Source organism: Pteropus medius, unplaced genomic scaffold (genome assembly GCF_902729225.1).
Source record: "Pteropus medius unplaced genomic scaffold, Ma_sr-lr_union100, whole genome shotgun sequence".
Lineage (NCBI taxonomy): Eukaryota > Metazoa > Chordata > Mammalia > Chiroptera > Pteropodidae > Pteropus > Pteropus medius.
In genome coordinates, this window is record NW_024349801.1 from 27,576,990 (window position 1) to 27,598,898 (window position 21,909).

General features: G+C 39.7%; 1 protein-coding gene across 6 annotated transcripts in view; it reads right to left on the bottom strand.

The window, feature by feature from the left end:
• Window positions 1-21,909, bottom strand: part of BICD2 (BICD cargo adaptor 2) — a 100,726-nt gene that overhangs the window by 10,284 nt on the left and 68,533 nt on the right. For 3 of the 6 annotated variants that reach the window (XM_039888447.1, XM_039888445.1, XM_039888448.1), the window contains 5 exons: window positions 21,457-21,504; window positions 19,316-19,411; window positions 11,666-11,732; window positions 9,521-9,642; window positions 7,974-8,063 (listed from right to left, as the gene is read on the bottom strand). In XM_039888447.1, the coding sequence (XP_039744381.1) occupies window positions 7,974-8,063; window positions 9,521-9,642; window positions 11,666-11,732; window positions 19,316-19,411; window positions 21,457-21,504 (423 nt within the window). Of the gene's footprint in view, window positions 1-7,973; window positions 8,064-9,520; window positions 9,643-11,665; window positions 11,733-12,348; window positions 12,422-19,315; window positions 19,412-21,456; window positions 21,505-21,909 lie in introns of those variants that run through there. The other 3 variants (XR_005658542.1, XM_039888446.1, XM_039888449.1) reach the window with 3 other exon arrangements.

The following is a 21,909-nucleotide window of genomic DNA, read 5'->3' on the forward strand; positions in this document are numbered from 1 at the left end:
CATTAAACACCATAAACAACCAAGATGACAAGGCAGTTCAGAAAGAAAGAGAAAAATCCCAAGAAAATTAGCTTAAAGACATAGAAATATGCAACTTAAATGACAGAGAATTCAAGATGGTACTTCTGAAAAAACTCAGTGAGATCCAAAATAATTCATACCGACAATTCCAGGAATTGAAAAAGCAACTAAATGACCACAATGAGTTTATTAGCAAGGAGACTGAAACCCTCAAAAATAACCAAATAGAACTTCTAGAAATGAAGAACACACTGAAAGAGCTGAAAAATGAAATATCAAGCTTGGGAAATAGAGTCGACCAAACGAAGGAAAGGATCAGCAATACTGAAGACATATCCATAAATAAATGAGAAGGAAGAAGAGAGAAACCAAAGGATAAAAAATAATGAAACAGAAATACAAGAAATAGCTGATACTGTCAGGAAAAGAAACACAAGAAAAATGGGCATTCTCGAAGGGGAGGAAAAGGAGCAGGGATTAGAAAGCATTTTCAGACAAACAGTGGACGAGAATTTCCCAAATCTAAGGAATGAAATAGAGCTTGGAATTCAAGAAGTCAACAGAACACCCAATTATCTCAATCCAAAAAGGCCTTCACCAAGATACATTGTATTAAAATTATCAAAAATCAACGACAAAGACAGAATTCTCAGGGCAGCCAGGGAAGAGAAGACAGTAACCTATAAAGGAAAATCCATTAGATTATCATGGGACTTCTCAGCACAAAACTTACAAGCCAGAAAGGAATGCAATCAAATATTCAAACTATTAAACGAAAGTAACTACCCGCCAAGAATAATGTATCCAGCAAAGCTCTCCTTTAGATATGAAGGAGAAACAAAGACCTTTCCAGACATATAAAAATTGAGGGAATTCTCCACTACAAAGCCTGCAGTAGAGGAAACATTGAAAGGTATCAGTTCACCTAAAACAAAATGACAAAAAAATATATAAGGAGACTAGCAGAAAGATAGAAGGAGAACCAAACAACCCTTATAAAGAACAAGGTAATAAAACCTTAAACAATAAGAAGAGATTTGCTATTGCAAGATAGTAATGAACATTCAGCATACATAGTGACAAATTGAGACAACAATAACAGAAAAGGGGAGGATTCAAAGATCCAAACTCCCAAAGGGGAATGGAGATAAGGCACATGCAGAAGAAAATGGATGACCGTATATATATAACTATCCTTCATATATTCGTAATGGTAACCACACACCAAAGATTCAGAACTGAAGTATATAACATAAATCAAGAAGGACCAGATGGACAACCCACAAAACCAACAAAAATTTAAAAAACAAAAACAAAAAAACAGAAACCCAAGAACAAAGAAGCAACGGAAACACCAAGCTACCAGAAAGCAAACATAAAATGGTTATAGAAAACCTCTTATTTCAATGATCACCCTAAAGATAAATGGACTGAACATACCAATAAAAAGACAGAGTTGAAGATGGGATTGAAAAACAAAACCCAACCATATGCTGTTTCCAGGAGACACACCTCACTCAATTCCAGAGACAAATATAGACTCAAAGTGAAAGGGTGGAAAATAGTAATTCGAGCAAATTGTGGGAGTAGTGGTAATAATACCGGATGAAATAGACTTCAAAATAAAAAAGTAAAGAAAGATACTGAGGGATACTTCATAGTGATAAAGAGAATCATACACCAAGAAGACATAACATTTATTAATATCTATGCTCCCAATCAGGGAACCCCGAAACATATAAAACAATTACTAACAGAACTAAAGGGAGAAACAGACCAAAACACTATCGTAGTAGGGGAGCTAAACACACCACTGTCAGATATGGACAGATTATTCAAACAGAAAATCAATAAGGAAATAACATCCGTAAATGACACATTAGACCAACTGGACATAATAGACATTTATAGAGCCTTCAATCTCCAAACAGCTGCTTATACTTTCTTCTCTAGTGAGCATGGAACATTCTCAAGGATCGACCACGTACTGGGACACAGAGATAACCTCAACAAACATAAGAGGGCCGAAATCGTACCAACCATATTCTCTGATCAGAATGCTTTGAAACTAGAGATCTGCTGTAAAAAGAAAGTGGGAAGAACCACAAATACATGGAGAGTAAACAGTATGCTACTGAAGAATAACTGGGTCAGAGAAGAAATAAAAAGAGAGATCAAGAGATACATAGAAATGAGTGATAATGATAGTACAACATATCAAAACTTTTGGGACACAGCAAAAGCAGTCATAAGAGGAAAGTTCATATCATTACAGGCTCATCTCCAAAAACTAGAACGAGACCAAATAACCTAATGCTTCATCTTAGAAAACTAGAAAAGGAAGAACAAATGAAGCCTAAATTCACCATAAGGAAAGAAATAATCAAAAACAGAGCAGAAATCAATGAAATTGAAAACGAAAAAACAATAGAAAAAATAAATGCAACAAAGAGCTGGTTATTTGAGACGATTAATAAAATTGGAAAACCCCTGGCTAGACTCACTAAAGAAAAAAGAGAAAGGACACAAACAAAATCAAGGATGAAAGAGGGGAAATTACGAGTGACATCCCAGATATATGAAGGATCATATAAGAATGAAAAAGTACATAACACCAAATTTAATAACCTAGAAGAAATGCACCAGTACTTAGAAAGATACAATCTTCCTAGACTGAATCAAGAAAAAATGGAAAATCTAAATAGACCAATCAGCAGTATAGAAATTGAAACAATCATCAAAAACCTACCAAAAAGTAAAAGTCCAGGACCAGATGGCTTCATCAGTGAATTCTACCAAACATTCAATGAAGATTTAATTCCTATTCTCCTCAAATTCTTCCGAAAATTGGAGAGGAGGCAATACTTCCCAACTCATTTTATGAGGCCAAAATTACCCTGATACCAAAACCTGGTAAAGATAACACAAAAAAAGAAAACTACAGACCAATATCTCTCATGAAGACAGATGCAAAAATCCTAAATAAGATACGAGTGAACCGAATATAGCAACATATTATAAAGATTATACATGACGATCAAGTGGGCTTCATCCTAGGGGGCACAGGGATGGTTCAACATATGTGAATCGATTAATGTGATAAACTACACATACAAATCATAGAATAAGAATCATATGATCATATCAACAGATGCAGAAAAGCCTTTGACAAGATACAGCATCCATTTATGATCAAAACACTTAACAAAATCGGTATAGAAGGAAAGTATCTTAACATAATAAAGGCCATATACAACAAACCCTCAGCCAACATTACACTTCATGGTGAAAAACTAAAACTCTTCCCTCTAAGATCAGAAACAAGGCAAGGTTTCTACTTTTGCCACTGTTATTCAATATAACACTGGAGGTCCCAGAAAGTGCAATCAGCCAAGAGAAAAATATAAAAGGCATCCAAATAGGAAATGAAGAAGTCAAACTGTCACTATTTGCAGATGACATGATTCTCTATATAGAAAACCCCAAAGAATCCACAAGATCACTACTAGAAACAATAAGCAAATACAGTAAAGTCTCTGGATACAAAATCAACGTTCAAAAATCCATAGCTTTCCTATACTCTAATAATGAAGTGTCAAAAATGAAGTGGAAAAAATAATTCCTTTTGCAATTGCAACAAAAAGAATAAAATACCTAGGAATAAATCCAACGAAACATGTGAAGGACCTATATAATGAAAACTATAAGACCCTATTAAAAGAAATTGAAGAAGATACAAAGAAATGGAAAGATATTCCGTGTTCTTGGATTGGAAGAATCAACATCATTAAAATGACCATATTACCTAAAGCATTATACAGATTTAATGCAATCCCCATCAAAATCCCATCAGCCTTTTTTAAAGAAAGAGAACAAAAAATCATCAGATACGAATGGAAGCATAAAAGACCCAGAATTACCAAACCCATCCTGAGAAAAAAGAACGAGGCTAGAGGCATCACTCTGCCTGACTTCAAATTATACTATAAAGCGACAGTTATCAAAACGGCATGGTACTGGCAGAAAAACAGACACATAGACCAGTGGAACAGAATCAAGAGTCCAGAATTAAACCCAATGTTTACATGGGCAAATAATTTTCAATAAAAAAATCGAAAAACATACAGTTCAAGAACTAAAAAAAGCCTGTTCAATAAATGGTGCTGGGAAAACTGGAAAGCCACCTGCAAAAGAATGAAACTAGGCTGTTTTCTATCACCACACACCAAAATTAACTCAAAATAGATTAAGGACTTGAATATAAGACCTGAAACAATAAAATGCGTAGAAGAAACGTAGGAACTAAACTTAAGGACCTTGGACTTAAAGAGGATCTTACGAATTTGACCTCAAAAGCAAGGGAAGTAAAAGTAAAAATAAGTGAATGGGACTACATCAAACTAAAAAGCTTTTGGTCAGCAAAAGAAATTGTCAACAAGGTAAAGAGACAAACATCTGAATGGGAAAATATATTTACAAGCAATGCCCCCAATAAGGGCCTAAAATCCAAAATATACAAAGAACTCATACAACTCAGTAACAACAACAACAAAAAAAACCGATCCAATCAAACAATGGGCACAGGACCTGAACAGACACTTCTCCCTAGAGGACACATAGATGGCCAACAAATATTTGAAATGATGCTCAACATTGCTAGCTATTAGGGAAATGCAAATCAAAACCACAATGAGATACCATCTCACACCTGTTAGAATAGCTGTTATAAACAGGACAAGTAATAACAAATGTTGGAGATGATGCGGAGAAAAAGGAACCCTCATACACTGCTGGTGGGACTGCAAATTGGTACATCCTCTATGGAAAACGGTGTGGAGCTTCCTCAAAAATCTAAGAATTGATCTACCATATGATCCAGCAACCCCTTTACTGAGTATTTACCCCAAAGACTTGAAAACTCATATCCAAAAAGATATTTGCACACCGATGTTTATAGAAGTATTATTCATGGTGACCAAGACATGGAAACAACCAATTTGTCGTACGATAGATGATTAGATAAAGAAGCTGTGGTACATATATACAATGGAATATTACTCAGCTATAAAAAGATGAAATACTGCCATTTGTGACAACATGGATGGACCTCGAGATAATCATGCTAAGTGAAATAAGCCAGACAGAAAAAGTTGAAAATCACATGATCTCACTTATATGTGGGATATAAACATAAAAGCAACAAATGAACAGGACAAACAAACAGAGACTCATGGACTATAGACTAGTGATTACCAGAGGGTAGGGGGGTGGAGGGAGGAAGGGGGAGGTAGATGGTTAAAGGGGGTCAAATATAGGGGGTAGAGGGAGAGTAAAGTGGGTAAAGGGGATCGAATATATGGTAGCTGAAAAAAACTGGACTTTGGGTGGTAAACACACAATAGAATATACAGATTTCAAATTATAATGTATACCTGAAAATTAAATAATTTTATTAACCAATATTACTCCAATAAACTTAATTTAAAAAAAAAAAAACAACAATCCAAGCTGGTTTCTTTGAGGAAATGAAAAAGCTAAAGGCATCTAAATTGGAAAAGAGGAAATAAAACTCTCTATTCACAAATGACATTATCCTATACAAAGAAAATTTCAAAAAATCTAAAAGAAAATACTACAGCTAATAAGAAACATAGCAAGATTGCAGCATACAACATCAACACACAAAAATGAGTTTTGTTTCTATACACCAGCAATGAACACTCCAAAAAGGAAATAAAGTAAGCAATTCCATATATAATCACATTTACACTTTTCTAAAAGAATAAAATACCTAGAAATAAACTTAACCAAAGTGGTGGAAGACTTGTACACTGAAAACTACAAAACGTTGCTGAAAGAAATTAAAGAAAATCTTAATAAGTGGAAAGACAACCTGCGTTCATGGATTATAAGACTTAATATTGTTAAAATGGTGATACTACCCAAAGTGATCTACAGGTTCCTGCAATTTCTGTCAAATTCCAAGGCTTGTTTTACAAAAATAAAAAAATCCAATCCTCAATTTCATATGTAATTGTAAGGGGCCCCAAATATTCAAAACAATATTGAAAAAGAAGAATGAAGCTAGAAGACTAACACCTCCTGATTTCCAAACTTACTACAAAGCTACAGCAATCAAAAGAGTGGACTAGTAGTTACCAGAGGGTAGGCGGTGGGAGAGAAGGAGAGAGGTAAATGGGGTAAAGGGGGTCAAGTATAGGGAAGTAGGGGGAGGGTGAAGTGGGTAAAGGGGATCAAATATACGGTAAGTGAAGGAAACTGGACTTTAGGTAGTAATCACACAATAGAATATATAGATGTCAAATTATAATATACACCGGAAAATTATATGATTGTATAATCCATAAACTTAATAAAAAAATTAAAAAGCAAAAAACAAAAAAAGAGTGTGGTACTGGCATAAGGACAGACATATATATAGACCAATAAAATAGAAAAGAGAGCCCAGAAATAATCCATTACATATATGGACAAGAGATCTTCAATAATGGTGCCAAGTCTATTTAATGGACATAGAACAGTCTGTTCAACAAATGGTGCTGGGAAAAATAAATATACACATGCAAAAGAACAAAGCTAGACCCTTACCAAGGGCCATATACAAAAATTAACTCAAAATGGATAAAAGACCTAAAACCTAAGAGCTAAAACCATAAAACTCTTAGAAGAAAACATAGGGGAAAAGCTTCACGACCTTGGATTAGGCAAAGATTTCTTGGATATGACACCAAAAGCACAGGCAAGAAAAGAAAAAGTCGACAAATTGGACTTTATCATAATTAAAAACTTTAAGCCTCAATGGCCACTCTCAACAGAGTAATAAGGCAAACTGACAGAATGGGAGAGAATATTTGCAAATCACACATGTGATGAGATTAATATCCAGAATATATAAAGAACCTCTAAAACTACAACTGAAAAACTACCCAATTCAAAAAATGGGCAAAGGACTTGAATAGCTATTTCTCCGAAAAAGATCTACAAATGGCACAATAAACACAGGAAAAGATGCTCAGCATCACTGTTAGGGAAATGCAAATGAAAACCACAATGAGAATACCACCTCACACTCATTAGGATGACTATAACCACAAACAGGGACAACAACAAGGGTTAGCAAAGGGGTGGAGAAATTAGAATCTTCATACGTTGCCAGTGGGAATGCAAAATGGTACAACAGCTGGGGAAAACAGTGTAATGTTTTCTTAAAAAGTTAAACAGAATTTCCCTAAGACCCAGCAATTCCATTCCTAGGAATCTACCCAAGAGGACTGAAAACAGGGATTCAAACAAGTAAATATACACATATGCTCATAGCAACATTATTCACAATAACCAAAAAGTAGAAACAAACCACATACATCAATAGATGAATGGATGAACAAAATGTTCCCATACAATGGAATGTTATTCAACTATAAAAAGAATGAAGTACTGATATTGCTACAACATGGATGAACTTCAAAAACATTACACTATGTGAAAGAAGACAGTCACAAAAGGCCACATACTGTATGATTCCATTTATATGAAACGTCCAGAACAGGTAAATCCACAGAGACATGTGGTTGACAGAGGTTAGCAGGACAGGAGATTAGAGAGTGGTGCTATACTGGGGAAAGGATTTCTTTTCAAGGTGATGAAAATGTTCTGGAATTAGATAGCAGTGACGGTTGCCCAACTTTGTGAATACACTAAAATACACTAAATTATACACTTTAAAAGGGTAAATCTTAAGGTAAGTAAATTATATCTCAACTTAAAACAACAAGAAAAGGAGAACATGAAGTACTTGTGAAATAAAAAGTGAATAATAAATATCTACATTTCCTTTTACTCTTCTGAAAACTCTAGGTGGTCACATCTTAGGCCCAACCACCCACCATGCAGCTCTGTGCACAAAGGTACCCAGGCTGATGGGCTCTTCTCACCTTGAGGTGCTGGTGCATGCAGTAACGGCACACTTTATGTTTCATCTCATGTGTAACATCACTGGAGAAAGGAATAAACCCACATTTGGGCTGCAAAATAAACAAGTAAGGAAGAAAAACTGCTTAGGGAGAAATCACATACCTTTAAGTAGACATATAACTAACTACATGATAATCAAGGGTGACACCAAAGAGCAGCAGCAAGAGTCAGAGAGAAACATCCCCCAAAGTTGCTTTTCTCTTCAGCCTTCCGTGGGAACTGATGCTTCCCTCATCACATCAAATAAACATCTCTTTACTGCTACAGACTCTCAGGTCAAAACTCTCACTGGGGAAAAACAATGGCATCTCAATTGCTGGCTTAGAAAAAGTACAACAGAGAGTAGCTTTGTGTTTTCATTACAGAACATGATTGGAAAGACTCTAGGAGTGCAGATCTGACCTAGGCTCCCAAGTCCAAGAAGCAGAACCCTTGTTCCCTCTGACCAGAATTCATGAACAGGAAGGTGCCCATCTGATGGTTGCTAGGCTCTTAGAACATCTGGAACCCCAGCTGCCTTTTAAAAGCCATGGTTTAGAGGCACATACAATATGCAAGGCTTGTAGTACTTAGCCTTGGGGCACTGAAGACCATGCCACTATTGTTTGTGATGCCTAAGACACTCACCGTTTGGTAGGGGAAGCAGATAATCAGTCCCACTGAGCACCCAGGGCTGTGAATGTTCAGGGCCAAGAGTGTGACCCAGATTTACTACCACAGAGGTTTGGAGGAAAAAGACAAACAATGGCCTGGGATGTCTGGGAATCTTCTGCCCTGGACACTGGGCAGCAGAGCTCAAGCCAGGGGCCTGGCCCTTATCCTGCAATCATTGCTCTCCACTAGATGAGTGATGTCCTTTGTCGCTCTCCTAAGGACTCCTGGCCACAACAAACCAGGCCCTTAAAAGTCACATAGGCCTCTGTGCCTCTGGGGCAAAGGAACAGACTGCCACCCATTCTAATGGGAAACTCTCAAAATGACCTCCTAGAGCACAGCATGTAGTGTCACCAAGTCGCCAAAGGGGCATGGCAGGAAAGGAGGTCAGGAGTAGGCTCAATAAGCTGCATTTTCCAAGGAAAACAGGGAAGGCATAACCCAACGCGTTTTCTTCTGGTGGCCATCTGCCAGAGCTTGTCTCTGACTGGGTCCCAATCGTAGTGCCTGGGAATGGACCTAAATCTGGGAGCCTAGGAAACCATGCTCTCAGGTCTGGCTGGTAGGAGGAACCAGAACAGCAAGGTGTAGGTGACATGCATAGAAGGAGGAGGAAGAAGCCTCATCTCTAGGAGTTGGGGGTCCCTGAGAAGGGGCTGTGGGGCCTTTAAAAAGTTAAACAGAATTTCCCTAAGACCCAGCAATTCCACTCCTAGGAATCTACCCAAGAGGATTGTGGGGAATACCAGGTGCTTCTGAGGGAAAGTGTGCTCCAGGCAGTTAACATGGATTTGCAAACCAGGATCCACCTTTCCCTTTTCCCCACACCACTTTCCCCTTGACAAAACTTCACCTTGATCTCTACACACAGAATTGGTCGGTGCTCAGCAAAATGATAGGTCTGAAGTCTGGCTAAATTGGGAAGGCACAGAGCATAACCACTGAGAGTATCCAGGTCCTTGTCACAGCGAGATTCTAGAAAACAGAGCAAAAAAATACCTGAAGATCAGTGCAAGAAATACGAGATGATCCCATGACAACCTGGTGGATTCCTGTTGGTGAGGGGTCGGCCTTGCCTAAGAGAGGGCTGGACTTGGCCTCCAGCTCCTGGGAGGTCACCTCTAAGCCTTGCAACATCCTACCTGAGGAATGCCCGTGTTTACTTGGGGACTTCGAGCCATATGAATGTAACACTGTGATCCATGGTGGGAATGTGAGTCCCATAGTATCAGCTTGACCTCCAGAGGGGCTCAAGACTAAGAGTAGCCAGTCGGCTCTGTCTACATGCCCAAGCCCTAACAATAACCTTGACACCAAGGCTCAGGAAGCCCCCTTGCTTGGCATTCCTCCATGTGGTCATACATCACTGCTGGAAAAAGTAAGCACTAGCTGCATGACTCCAGTGGGAAAGGACACCTGGAAACTGGTCTCCCTGGACCTGCCCCCAGGGCCTCTTAATCTGTGTCTCTTAGTTGTGATAAGTCATAACCATGAGGGTAACAGTGAGTACTAAGGGTCCTTCTAGCAAATTATCAGAACCTGAAGTTGGTCTTGTGGACCCAAAAATATGTGGCTGTCATCAGAAATAAGGGTGGTCACAGGGACTGCCCCCCAGTTCCATGAGTCCTTTAACCCAGGAGCTCAGAGAGAATGGAGGCAGCAGCCTCAACCTTCCGCTTAAAACTGGTTCCTTTGGAATACTCAAACACCATTATTTCTTCAGCACTGACTGCTAAAGCCATAGTGTAGACAGTTACAGAAGCATGTGGCCTCCAGACCCCAGGAGAAATCAGCTTTTCTCCTTTCACATAGCAAGGCTAACAATGAGTCAGTACTACAATGAGGGGACAGTTCTGATTAATGTTAAGTAATATAAATTTAATTGCTAATTACAAAATAAGGTGATGATACTCAGCAGCATTAGCAGCTGGATAGCACAATCCTGGAACACGCCTATCTTAGGAAAACAGTGTGAGGAAAACAAAGCTGAGACACAGTCCTGGCTCTAACGTGGCTATGACCTCTTTCCTCCTCATCACCCATTTCCACACACAGAGCCCTGCTCCTCAGTGCTCCCCAGACCAGAGGCTTGCACAGTGTTCTGTTTGCTTTAATGTTCTTAATCAAATAAGAAAAGATTTTTCTATTGGCTGTGCTTCAGGAGGAGGCATTTCCATCCTCAATAACATGGACTTTACATCTTTGTTTCTAACTGTGAAAGGAAAGGCTTTGATATGGTTTCTGTCATTACTGCCAAGACCAAGTTCAGGGAAGGTATGTGAGGTGATGGCAAGAGAGTACACAAGATGATGAGATGAAGGTATTTGAGGTAAGAGGGGCAGGTACAAAGGTGATAAGGGAAAGATACATAAGGTGATGGGGGAGGCATGTGTGGTGATGGGGTGAGGGTATGCAAGGTGAAGGGGTAAAGGTACTCCAAGTAAAAGGAGGAGGTATAGCAGATGATAAAGAAGAGGTAGGGAAGGCGTGGAAGCATATGTGAAGTGATGCAGGGAAGGTACATGAAGTGATGGGGGAAAAGTACCAACCACAAAACTCACATTTCCTGCCTTCCGCCAGGAGGATAAGCAGGCTAAGTGGATTCCAGCTCTGGGAGAGGGTCATCAAGCTACGACCTTCTAGGACCTGGCCCATCCTCTGTGGTTTGGGTCTAGCTGGTTTTCCTTGACTTCTCCAGGCCTTCCTATAGCCCACCTTCACGTTCTAAGTCTCCCCTAACTCCTTCAGCTCCCTCTCTCTCCCAAATGCACATTTATTTTTATTAATCATTTCTTGGTCATATATCCTCTGCAGTGACCTGGGTATCTGATGCCCAGAATTGTATTCATGAACTCCTAGGATTTCTACCCCAGATAATCAAGTTTCTGGCAAAAGAATTGCTGAAAACTGCACCTACCTACCAAGAGTAATAATGTCAAACACTTTTCGAATGGGATATGATAAAATTACAAAAAATTTCTAAGTTAGAAACCCTTACCTGGTCTTTCAGACTGTACCTTTAAACAAAGCTGTTTCACAAAGTCCAAAGGCAGCTGAACAACTTCCTGTAAGAACAAATACAAAATACTCAGTATGGGTCGCACAACAATGTGAAATACTTAATGCCACAGAACTGCATATTTAAAAAATGGTTAAAATGATAAATCTTATGTTATGTATATTTTAGCACACTAAAAAAATACTCAGTATGTAGGCCTTAGGAATAAAGTTGCTCTTTGAAGAACATATCCAGATTAAACAGAGACACTAATGCTTCTATGCACGGAGTGACAGGCTCTCCTCAGTCAGCTGGTGTCAATGTTGGTGGCAACCAACAGCATGCCCCATGTCACCCACGGTCAGTCTCCACAGAGCACCCCTGACATGGCACCTCTTCTGTACCCACAGTGTCTGGGGACAGCAAAGCAGGGCCTGAAGCAGTTCTGCCACCATAAACGTTCCTCACCAGCTTTCTCCACAAACAACCTGAGGCTTCTCACACTCCCATCTGAGAAACAGCTTGAGAAAGGGCTATGATTGAATATTAATTTCTAGGTGAGACATCCTGTGCGTCCATCAGCCACAGTGCATTTGGGCAAAAAACAAAGCAATTTCTCTATACTTTGATGCTTCTTTGCAATTTCTCGAAGTAATAGATTTTATTTAATCTACATTGCTCACCATCTTCCTTGTGTTTCCAGGGTGGCAGAATTCTGACTTCTGAAGAAGTCCCAAGAGGAAGCAAGAGACCAGCCTAGAATGAGAATGCCAGGACTCTGTCTGCTTACACTCCATGCCTTTGCCATCCCACCCTGTCCCACCTACGTGTCAGCACCAGCCTGTGACTGTCCTATCACATGGATGCACCTATGCCAGCCCATGGCTGTGCTGCCACATGATCTGCAAGCCAGCAGCCATCCCATCATACAGACATGCTTCTGCAGTCCGCCCTGGTCCAATCGATCCTTTGCTTCCCAGGCTGCTATGGCAACTTAACTAAACATGTTATAAACTGATAAAAGATGAGTGGCTAAAAAATTTAGTTCTGAATTAGGCAAGGTGAAATGATGGAAGAATGGGAATTACAAAAATTCTAAATTCAAAACTTAAGATGATATCACAAAAGTCCAAGCTCTCACTATACTTTAAAGAAAGCAAAAGCACAAAGTGTGCAGATGGCAGATTATGAACCTTTTTTTTTAAGTTTATTGGGGTAACATTGGTTAATACAATTATATAATTTTCAGGTGGACAATATAATTTGATATCTATGTATTCTATTGTGTAATTACCACCCAGAGTACAATTTCCTACAGCTGAAATATATTTGATCCCCTTTACCTACTTCACCCTCCCCCAGCTCCACTATATTTGACCCCCTTTACGCTGTCTACTTCTTCCCTCCTCCCCCACCCCCTACTCTCTGGTAACCACTAGTCCATTGTCCATGTCCCTGAGTCTCTGTTTATCCTGTTCATTTGTTGCTTTTAGGTTTATATCGCACATATGTGATATTATGTGATTTTCAACTTTTACCTTGTTGATGATTTCTTTTGCTGACCAAAAGCTTTTTAGTTTGATGTAGTCCCATTCATTTATTTTTGCTTTTACTTCCCTTGCTTTTGAGATCAAATTCGTAAAATCCTCTTTAAGTCCAAGGTCCTTAAGTTTAGTTCCTACGTTTCTTCTACGCATTTTATTGTTTCAGGTCTTATATTCAAGTCCTTAATCTATTTTGAGTTAATTTTGGTGTGTGGTGATAGACAAGTTACATTCTTTTGCAGGTGGCCTTCCAATTTTCCCAGCACCATTTATTGAAGAGGCTTTCTTTTCTCCACTGTATGTTTCTGGCTTTTATGTCAAAAATTATTAGCCCATAAAATATGGGTTTACTTCTGGACTCTCGATTCTTTTCCACTGGTCCATGTGTCTGTTTTGCTGCCAATACCATGCCGTTTTTATTACTGTCGCTTTGTAGTATAATTTGAAGTCAGGCAGAGTGATGCCTCCAGCTTCATTCTTTTTTCTCAGGATGCCTTTGGCAAGTAGTGGTCTTTTGTGCTTCCATGCAAATCTGATGATTTGTTCTATTTCTTTAAAAAAGGCTGATGCGATTTTGATGGGGATTGCATTAAATCTGTATAATGCGTAGGTAATGTGGTCATTTTAATGATGTTGATTCTTCCAATCCAAGAACATGGAATATCTTTCCATTTCTTTGTATCTTCTTTGATTTCTTTTAATAGGGTCTTGTAGTTTTCATTATATAGGTCCTTCACATGTTTCGTTAGATTTATTCTTGGGTATTTTATTTTTTGTGGCAACTGCAAAAGTAACTATTTTTCCCACTGCATTTTCTGATACTTCATTATTAAAATATAGGAAAGCTATGGATTTTTGAACATTTTGTATCCAGAGACTTTACTGTATTTGCTTATTGTTTCTAGAAGTGTTCTTGTGGATTCTTTAGGGTTTTCTATGTAGAGGATCATGTCATCTGCAAACAGTGACAGTTTGACTTCTTCATTTCCTATTTGGATGCCTTTTATACCTTTCTCTTGCCTGATTGCACTCACTAGGACATCCAATGTTACATTGAATAACAGTGGTGATAGTGGACAGCCTTGCTTGTTGCTGATCTTAGAGGGAAGAGTTTTAGTTTTTCACCATTAGGTATAATGTTGGCTAAGGGTTTATCATGGATGGCCTTATTATGTTAAGGTACTTTCCTTCTATACCAATTTTGTTAAGTGTTTTGATCATAAATAAATGCTGTATCTTGTTGAAGGCTTTTTCTGCATCTATTGATATGATCGTATGATTCTTATTTTTTAATTATTTTATGTGGTGTATAATATTAATCTTTGTGTATGTTGAACCATCTCTGTGCCCCCTAGGATGAAGCCCACTTGATCGCTCCATATAATCTTTATAATATGTTGCTGTATTCGGTTCGCTAGTATCTTATTTAGGATTTTTGCATCTGTCTTCATGAGAGATACTGGTCTGTAGTTTTCTTTTTTTGTGTTATCTTTACCAGGTTTTGGTATCAGAGTAATACTGGTCTCATAAAATGAGTTGGGAAGTATTGCCTCTTCTTCTATTTTTTGGAAGAGTTTCAGAATAGGTATTAAATCTTTGAATGTTTGGTAGAATTCACTGATGAAGCCATCTAGTCCTGCACTTTTACTTTTGAGTAAGATTTTAATGATTGTTTCAATTTCCATACTGCTGATTGGTCTATTTAGATGTTCCATTTCTTCTTGATTCAGTCTAGGAAGATTGTATTTTTCTAAGTACTAGTCCATTTCTTCTAGGTTATTATTGGTGTTATATACTTTTTCATTCTTTTATGATCCTTCGTATTTCTGAGATGTCAGTTGTAATATCCCCTCATCATTCCGGATTTTGTTTATTTGTGTCCTTTCTCTTTTTTCTTTAGTGAGTCTAGCCAAGGATTTTCCAATTTTGTTAACCTTCTCAAAATAACAGCTCTTTGTTGCATTTATTTTTCTATTGTTTTTCATTTTTAATTTCATTTATTTCTGCTCTGTTTTTGATTACTTCTTTCCTTCTGCTGACTTTAGGCCTCATTTGTTCTTCCTTTTTTAATTTTTAGAGATGAAGTGTTAGGTTGTTTATTTGGGCTCGTTCTTGTTTTAGGGGTAGGCCTGTAATGATATTAACTTTCCTCCTATGACCGCTTTTGCTGTGTCCCAAAAGTTTCGATATGTTGTACTATCATTATCATTTGTTTCTATGTATCTCTTGATCTCTCTTTTTATTTCTTCTCTGACCCAGTTATTCTTCAGTAGCAACTGTTTAATCTCCATGTATTTGTGGTTCTTCTCACTTTCTTTTTACAGTAGATCTCTAGTTTCAAAGCACTATGATCAGAGAATATGGTTGGTAAGATTTCAGCCCTCTTATATTTGTTGAGGTTATCTCTGTGTCCCAGTATGTGGTTGATCCTTGAGAATGTCCCATGCTCACTAGAGAAGAATGTATAAGCAGCTGTTTTGGGATGGAAGGCTCTGTATATGTCAATTGTGTCCAGTTGGTCTAATGTGTCATTTACGGATGTTATTTCCTTATTGATTTTCTGTTTGGATGATCTGTCCATATCTGACAGTGGGGTATTTAGGTCCCCTACTACGATAGTGTTTTGGTCTGTTTCTCCCTTTAGTTCTGTTAGTAATTGTTTTATATGTTTCGGGGTTCCCTGATTGGGAGCATAGATATTAATAAGTGTTATGTCTTCTTGGTGCCTGATTCCCTTTATCATTACAAAGTGTCCCTCAGTATCTTTCTTTACACTTTTTATTTTGAAGTCTATTTCGTCCAACATTAGTACCAGTACTCCCACTTTTCTTTGAATGCCATTTGCTTGAAATATCATTTTCCACCCTTTCAATTTGAGTCTACATTTGTCTGTGGAGCTGAGATGTATCTCCTGGAAGCAGCATATGGTTGGGTTTTGTGTTTTGCAGTTCTGTGCCTTTTTATTGGTGAGTTCAGTCCATTTACATTTAGGGTGACTATTGAAATATGAGGTCTTCTTATAGACACTTTATCTTTTGCTTTCTGGTAGCTCGGTGTTTCCATGCTTCCTTGTCCTTGGATTTCCATTTTCTTTATTTTGGTTGGCTTTTGTGGGTTTTGCCTCTGGTTCATGTTTTATGTTATATACTTTAGTTCTGAATCTTTGGTGTGTGGTTACCATCATAAATATAAAAGGGATAGTTACATATATACAGTTGTCCATTTTCTTTTCCCTTTGCAAATTTGAATCTTTGAATCCTCCCCTTTTCAGTCATTTTTATCTCAATTTGTCCCTATAGATACTAAATGTTCACTACTATCTTGCTATAGCAATTCTCTTCTTATTATTTAAGCTTATAATGCCGTGTTCTTAGCAAAAGTTGCCCTCCTCTGTTTCTATTTGCCTAATATTCACCTTACTCCTAATTATGTATTTTTGTTTTGTTTTCTTGTTTTGTTTTAGATGAGCTGACACCTTTCAGTATTTCCTGTAGTGCAGGCCTTGTAGTAGAGATTTCCTTCAATTTTTCTATGTCTGGAAAGTTCTTAATTTCTCCTTTATATCTAAAGGAGAGCTTAAATGGATACATTATTCTAGGCTGGTAGTTCCTTTCACTTAGTAGTTTAAATATTTGATTCCATTTCTTTCTGGCGTGTAAGGTCTGCGCTGAGAAGTCTGATGATAATATAATGGGTTTTCCTATATACATTACCATTTTCTTCTCCCTGGCAGCTCTGAGAATTCTATCTTTGTCATTGATTTTTGATAACTTTAATACAATGTGTCTTGATGAAGGCCTATTTGGGTTGAGATAATTGGGTGCTTTGTTCACTTCTTGAATTCCAAGTTCCACCTCATTCCTTAGATTTGGGAAATTCTCGTCCACCATTTGTCTGAAAATGTTTTCTAATCCCCTGCTCCTTTTCCTCCCCTTCAAGAATGCCCATCATTCTTATGTTTCCTCTCCTGATGGTATCAGCTAGTTCTTGTATTTCTCTTTCATTATTTCTCACTCTTCAGTTTCTCTCTTCTTCTTTCTGATTTATTTCTATATTTCTGTCTTCGATATCACTAATCCTTTCCTCCATTTGGTCTACTCTATTTCCCAAGCTTGTTGTTTCATTTTTCGACTCTTGCAGGGTGTTCTTCATCTCCAGAAGTTCTATTTGCTTCCTTTTGAGGGTTTCAATCTCCTCTCTCTGCTCATCTAGTTGTTTTATCAATTCTTGAAATTGCTGATCTGAAATGTTTTCAATCTCAAGTTTTTTCAGAAGTACCATCCTGAAGTCTCTGTCACTTAAGTCTCATATTTCTACATTTTATTTTCTGGAGATTTTTCTCTTTCTTTCTGAGATGCCTTGTCACCTTAGTTGTTCATGGTATTTAATTAACTATTTCTCCACCTGGGCATTAATAGAAGTGTATTCCGCTGTTTTTCCAGAAAGATGATTTATTATATAAAGGTCTCTCTTTAATCTGCTGCAAAGAAAGCGTTTTTCTTTTGGTTTCCAGTGGGTAGCATCTAAGCCTCTTGGATCCCAGCTTTATATAAAGTCTAAATGCCTTTTTTCTTTTCTTGTAGATATTTAATCACAGTCCTTGTCAGTGTTAGCAAGTTTCGGCAGCATTTGCTCAGATTCCCCTGGGGCTCCCTGGGGATCGGTCTTGGAGGGTATGGGGGGAGGGATCCTCTGGGTTGGGAGTTGGGGGCTGTGGCTCAGCCTCGGTTTTGCAACTGGGGTGGGTAAAAATCAACTGCTGTTTCTCTGCGGTCCCGTCCCGCATCTCTGCTTTCTGCCTTGATGGCTGGGCCCTGCTGCTGGCTGCTAGAAGTTCCAGCACTTCTAGGCAGGCTGATCAGGGAAATCACCGCACCTTCTCCTCTCCCCCTCCTCCTGCAGGGAGCTCCGGTGGCTATAAGGCAGCTTCTTTATTTCTCCCAGTCCACCACCCAACACCCAGGGTTCTGACCTGTGTTAGCTCTTATGCACAGATCCCACACTCAGACATGCTAGTGTGCAGTCTGGGTTTTTTTGTTGAGTTTTAGATGTTCAGCTTATTGCTGTTTCAAGGGGAGGATCTGAGGACGTCTCTCACTCCGCCATGTTTCCCAGAATCCCTCCAGATTATGAATCTTGTGTAGGAAAGATAAAGAGCTGCATCCAAATCCTCTCTCAAAGAAACACCTTGGCCCTGCATACCATGAGAGCAAGGCTGAGAGGTCATGGCAACCACACACCTTTCAGGTCCATGTACAGCAGGAGTCTTGATGCTCCGCAGCTGGAAAAAGAAGTCATGGCTGATGGTAGAGCCATCGATGCCATGACAGAAATGTGAAAAGGAATAGACAGGATCAAGTCCAGAGCCAAAGAGTCTCAACTACTCTTGACACAGCATCTACAAACTGCCCAGCCAAAGTCCACAGTCACCAAGATAAAAAGTACAACTGCATTTCTTTAAACGACTTTAAATTCCTGATTTTATAATGAGTTCTATTTGTGTGTTAAGTCAGAATAAAATGTTTACAATAGACATCCTTCTTAACATTTGGCTACATTTACCAACCCTTGATTTGGATTCATGAACCATGTGAACCATGCCAACCCCCTGACAGATGGATGGACAGACAACTCCTACGGAACTCTGGGAGAACAGTGATCATCAGCGGGGCACTCGGCCAGCACCTGCACAAAGTATTAACTTAGAAAAAACTATAGTTAAGACTACAGAATTGCTCTTATGGAAGTACAACTTGGAAGTTGTGACCACACCAGCCTCCCTGCTGATAAGCATCTGCCCTCCAAAGGATGAGGGAGGGCTGCAGAGAAGGACAAAGGGCTGCCAAGACTGGAGGGGGCCCGGCAGGTGAGCAGCATGTCTACAGTCTTCTAAAAGCTCCCTCAGGAGAAGAGCATGGTCTCCATGAACCTCATGCTTTTCAGCTAGAAAATGGGAATAATACTATCTCCTCTGCTACCTCACAATGCAACAAATGAGAAAAGCACTTGCAAACTCTGTAACTAACACCAGGAATTATTGAGAAGTTGGTATTATTGATAAAGATCTTACCCATGAACTTAGCCTATTTAAATACAAATTACTTACCCCACAATGAACATAGTTTTCCCCCAAAAACTCTCTCATTACATTTTTGCCAAAGTCCACTATGTTCTGCAGGTGCTGAAATATTTCTTCCGAGGTCTGTAAAAGAGAAGCACAGGAAGGCCTCAATGACCAGGACCTGGAGGGAGCAGACTCTGATACCATCACAAGCCCATGTCACACATAGGGTTGCCACATCTGCAGCCATGGATAGACGATGGTAGCCCTGGACTTGGAAGAAAGTGAGCCTCACTACAGAGACCACCAGACCCACTGGAGCTTCTGTACCCTTGGCCTCCCAGATCCATCTCTGCATTCTACCCAGAGCCCCATCTGTGCCCACACTCCTCCCCAACCAGGAACACTTGTGGATTCCACCAGCAGCCCATGCACACGTTTTAAGGAATTCAACTTTGAAAATCTCTCCCATCTAAAAATCACAAGGTATTTAGATTTTATTTTTCATCTTCTAAATATAGACTAAAATATTTTCTCACAAATCAGATGTTCTTAAAGAGCAAATAAGCTGTGAGATTTGGGTGAGACAGGAAATCAGCCTTGTGTCCCTCCCTCTGACCAAAGGCAAGAGGTCTGAAGGGTCCATTTGTAGGTCTCTCTCAGGGGCAAGAGGACTACTCATCGGGGGCAAGCCAAGAGGTGCGTAACACATGGCTCAGGCTCTGGGAAGGTCTTGGACTGAGCTGCCACCTGCACCTGTAACACATGAAGACCACGGCCTGCATCCTGTGGCACATGCAGTGTGAATGCATTAGAAAGAAGCTTGACAGAAAAGCTCGGAACATACCCAGTGGCTCCATACAACTGAGGCTGCAGAGTTTGTGACAAAAAACTCTTCTTATTGACAGAATTACCACACGATTCCTCACCAATAATGCAACTGGTGTCACACCATGCCATTTATATAAGAAACAAACGCAAGTTGTTGCCTTGAAAGATATTGCCTCAATCAACCGAAACGGGAAAAGTTGACAGAGGCATCTAGGGAGCTCTGGCCCTTCACTGAGTGTCGGCTTTGCAGATGCTGAGTAGGGACGGAAGGGGCTGGAGGCAGTCTCCCAGATGGTTCTAGTTTCCAAGTGGATTCCGCAGAAACACAACATCCTGCACAGTTCTCTTCAGCAGCTAAGGCGGGACAGCCCTCTACCTATGCCCTTCAGTCCTATGCCATCCTTCTCAGCACTGACCACATGGTCTCCAGATCTCATGGCAGCTCCCCCTGCCATTTCTCCCACAGGCCCCTCTTCTCTATGTGGCTGATCTTCATTTCCATGGTTGGCCACCACTGGTGCCCATAGGCTTTCTGGCTGTCTCACCATAACTCGGTGACTCATCTCTCCTACAATCCTGATCTTGCACCCAATTTCCACTCGCCACCCAACTATCACTGCCCTATCCCCACTGTGTATGGTGTGCCCCAGCTCCTGCCTTTGCTCTCCTTTTAAGATAAAAGCCTATGCTTTGGAGTGGGGCTCACACCAGCTTCTGTGCCTCCTTCCTAATACCATGAAAGAGGAAGGGCTCTTTGGGGATCTCCATATTGACCACTGCAACCACTGAGATTTAAATAAAGACTACCATGAAATCCCACTTCCAAGGAGACAGATATTATAACTCAGTGGTCAGCGAGCATGCAAAAGAACAGCAACAGCTTTCCGAGGGCATTCACAGTACTTTGCTTAGATGACTCAGCAAATAGAAACCAATGCTCCATTTGAGCTGCCTGTTGTAACCTGTAACGCTGTCTACCACAGTGTTATAGACTTTATTTTCATAGATACAATTCTACAGATTGAGAAACTGAGGCTGCAGGGTATAAGGAAATTGCCACAGCAAAGCTGAGACCTTGCACTGGGTGTCCTGGCTACCAGCAGGGCTCTCTGAACTCGACAAGGTGGCACACAGCGCAGCACCCAGGGACTCACCAAAACAACCCACTGTGACCCCAGCAAGTCAAAGCACTGGGTCCTACAGGGATCAGAGACACAGCATTTTCTGCATTGAATGCTTGTGTCATATTTAAATTTCCACAATTAATATCAATACTTCTACATCAAAAATAAAATCAAAGCTTTCCTAAGTAATTGGTTCAATAACTGGGTCCAGGGCAAACCCACCCATCTTACCTTCTTCCTATTTGGAGGAAACTTCAGAAAACGCAGTACCACACAACGCTATTGGAAAATAAAACAAAGTCTGATTAGTACCCGCCCAAAGCCCAGGAATAAGAGTGGGTGGCTGTGGAGAGGGCCAGGGCAACTTGGGGGCTGTCCTCAGCAGTATGGAGGCTGGAACCCCCATAGACAGCCCACTGGCCTAGAACACCTAGTGCCCCTGGGAAGGTGGGCCAGCACTGGGTCACATTCCTGAGGATACGGTGGAGCCACAGGACAACCAGGAAATCCTGTGCCCTCTGAACTAGCCAGCCTTGGGAACTGGGATTCCTGGAGTACCCAGGAATTTATCTGAAAATAATTAAGGATCTGCAAAAGATTTTAGCTACTGCATTTAAAATTACTGATTATAATTTTAAATAAAATGGAAACAACCTAAATGTCCAACAATAGTGAGATGGTTAA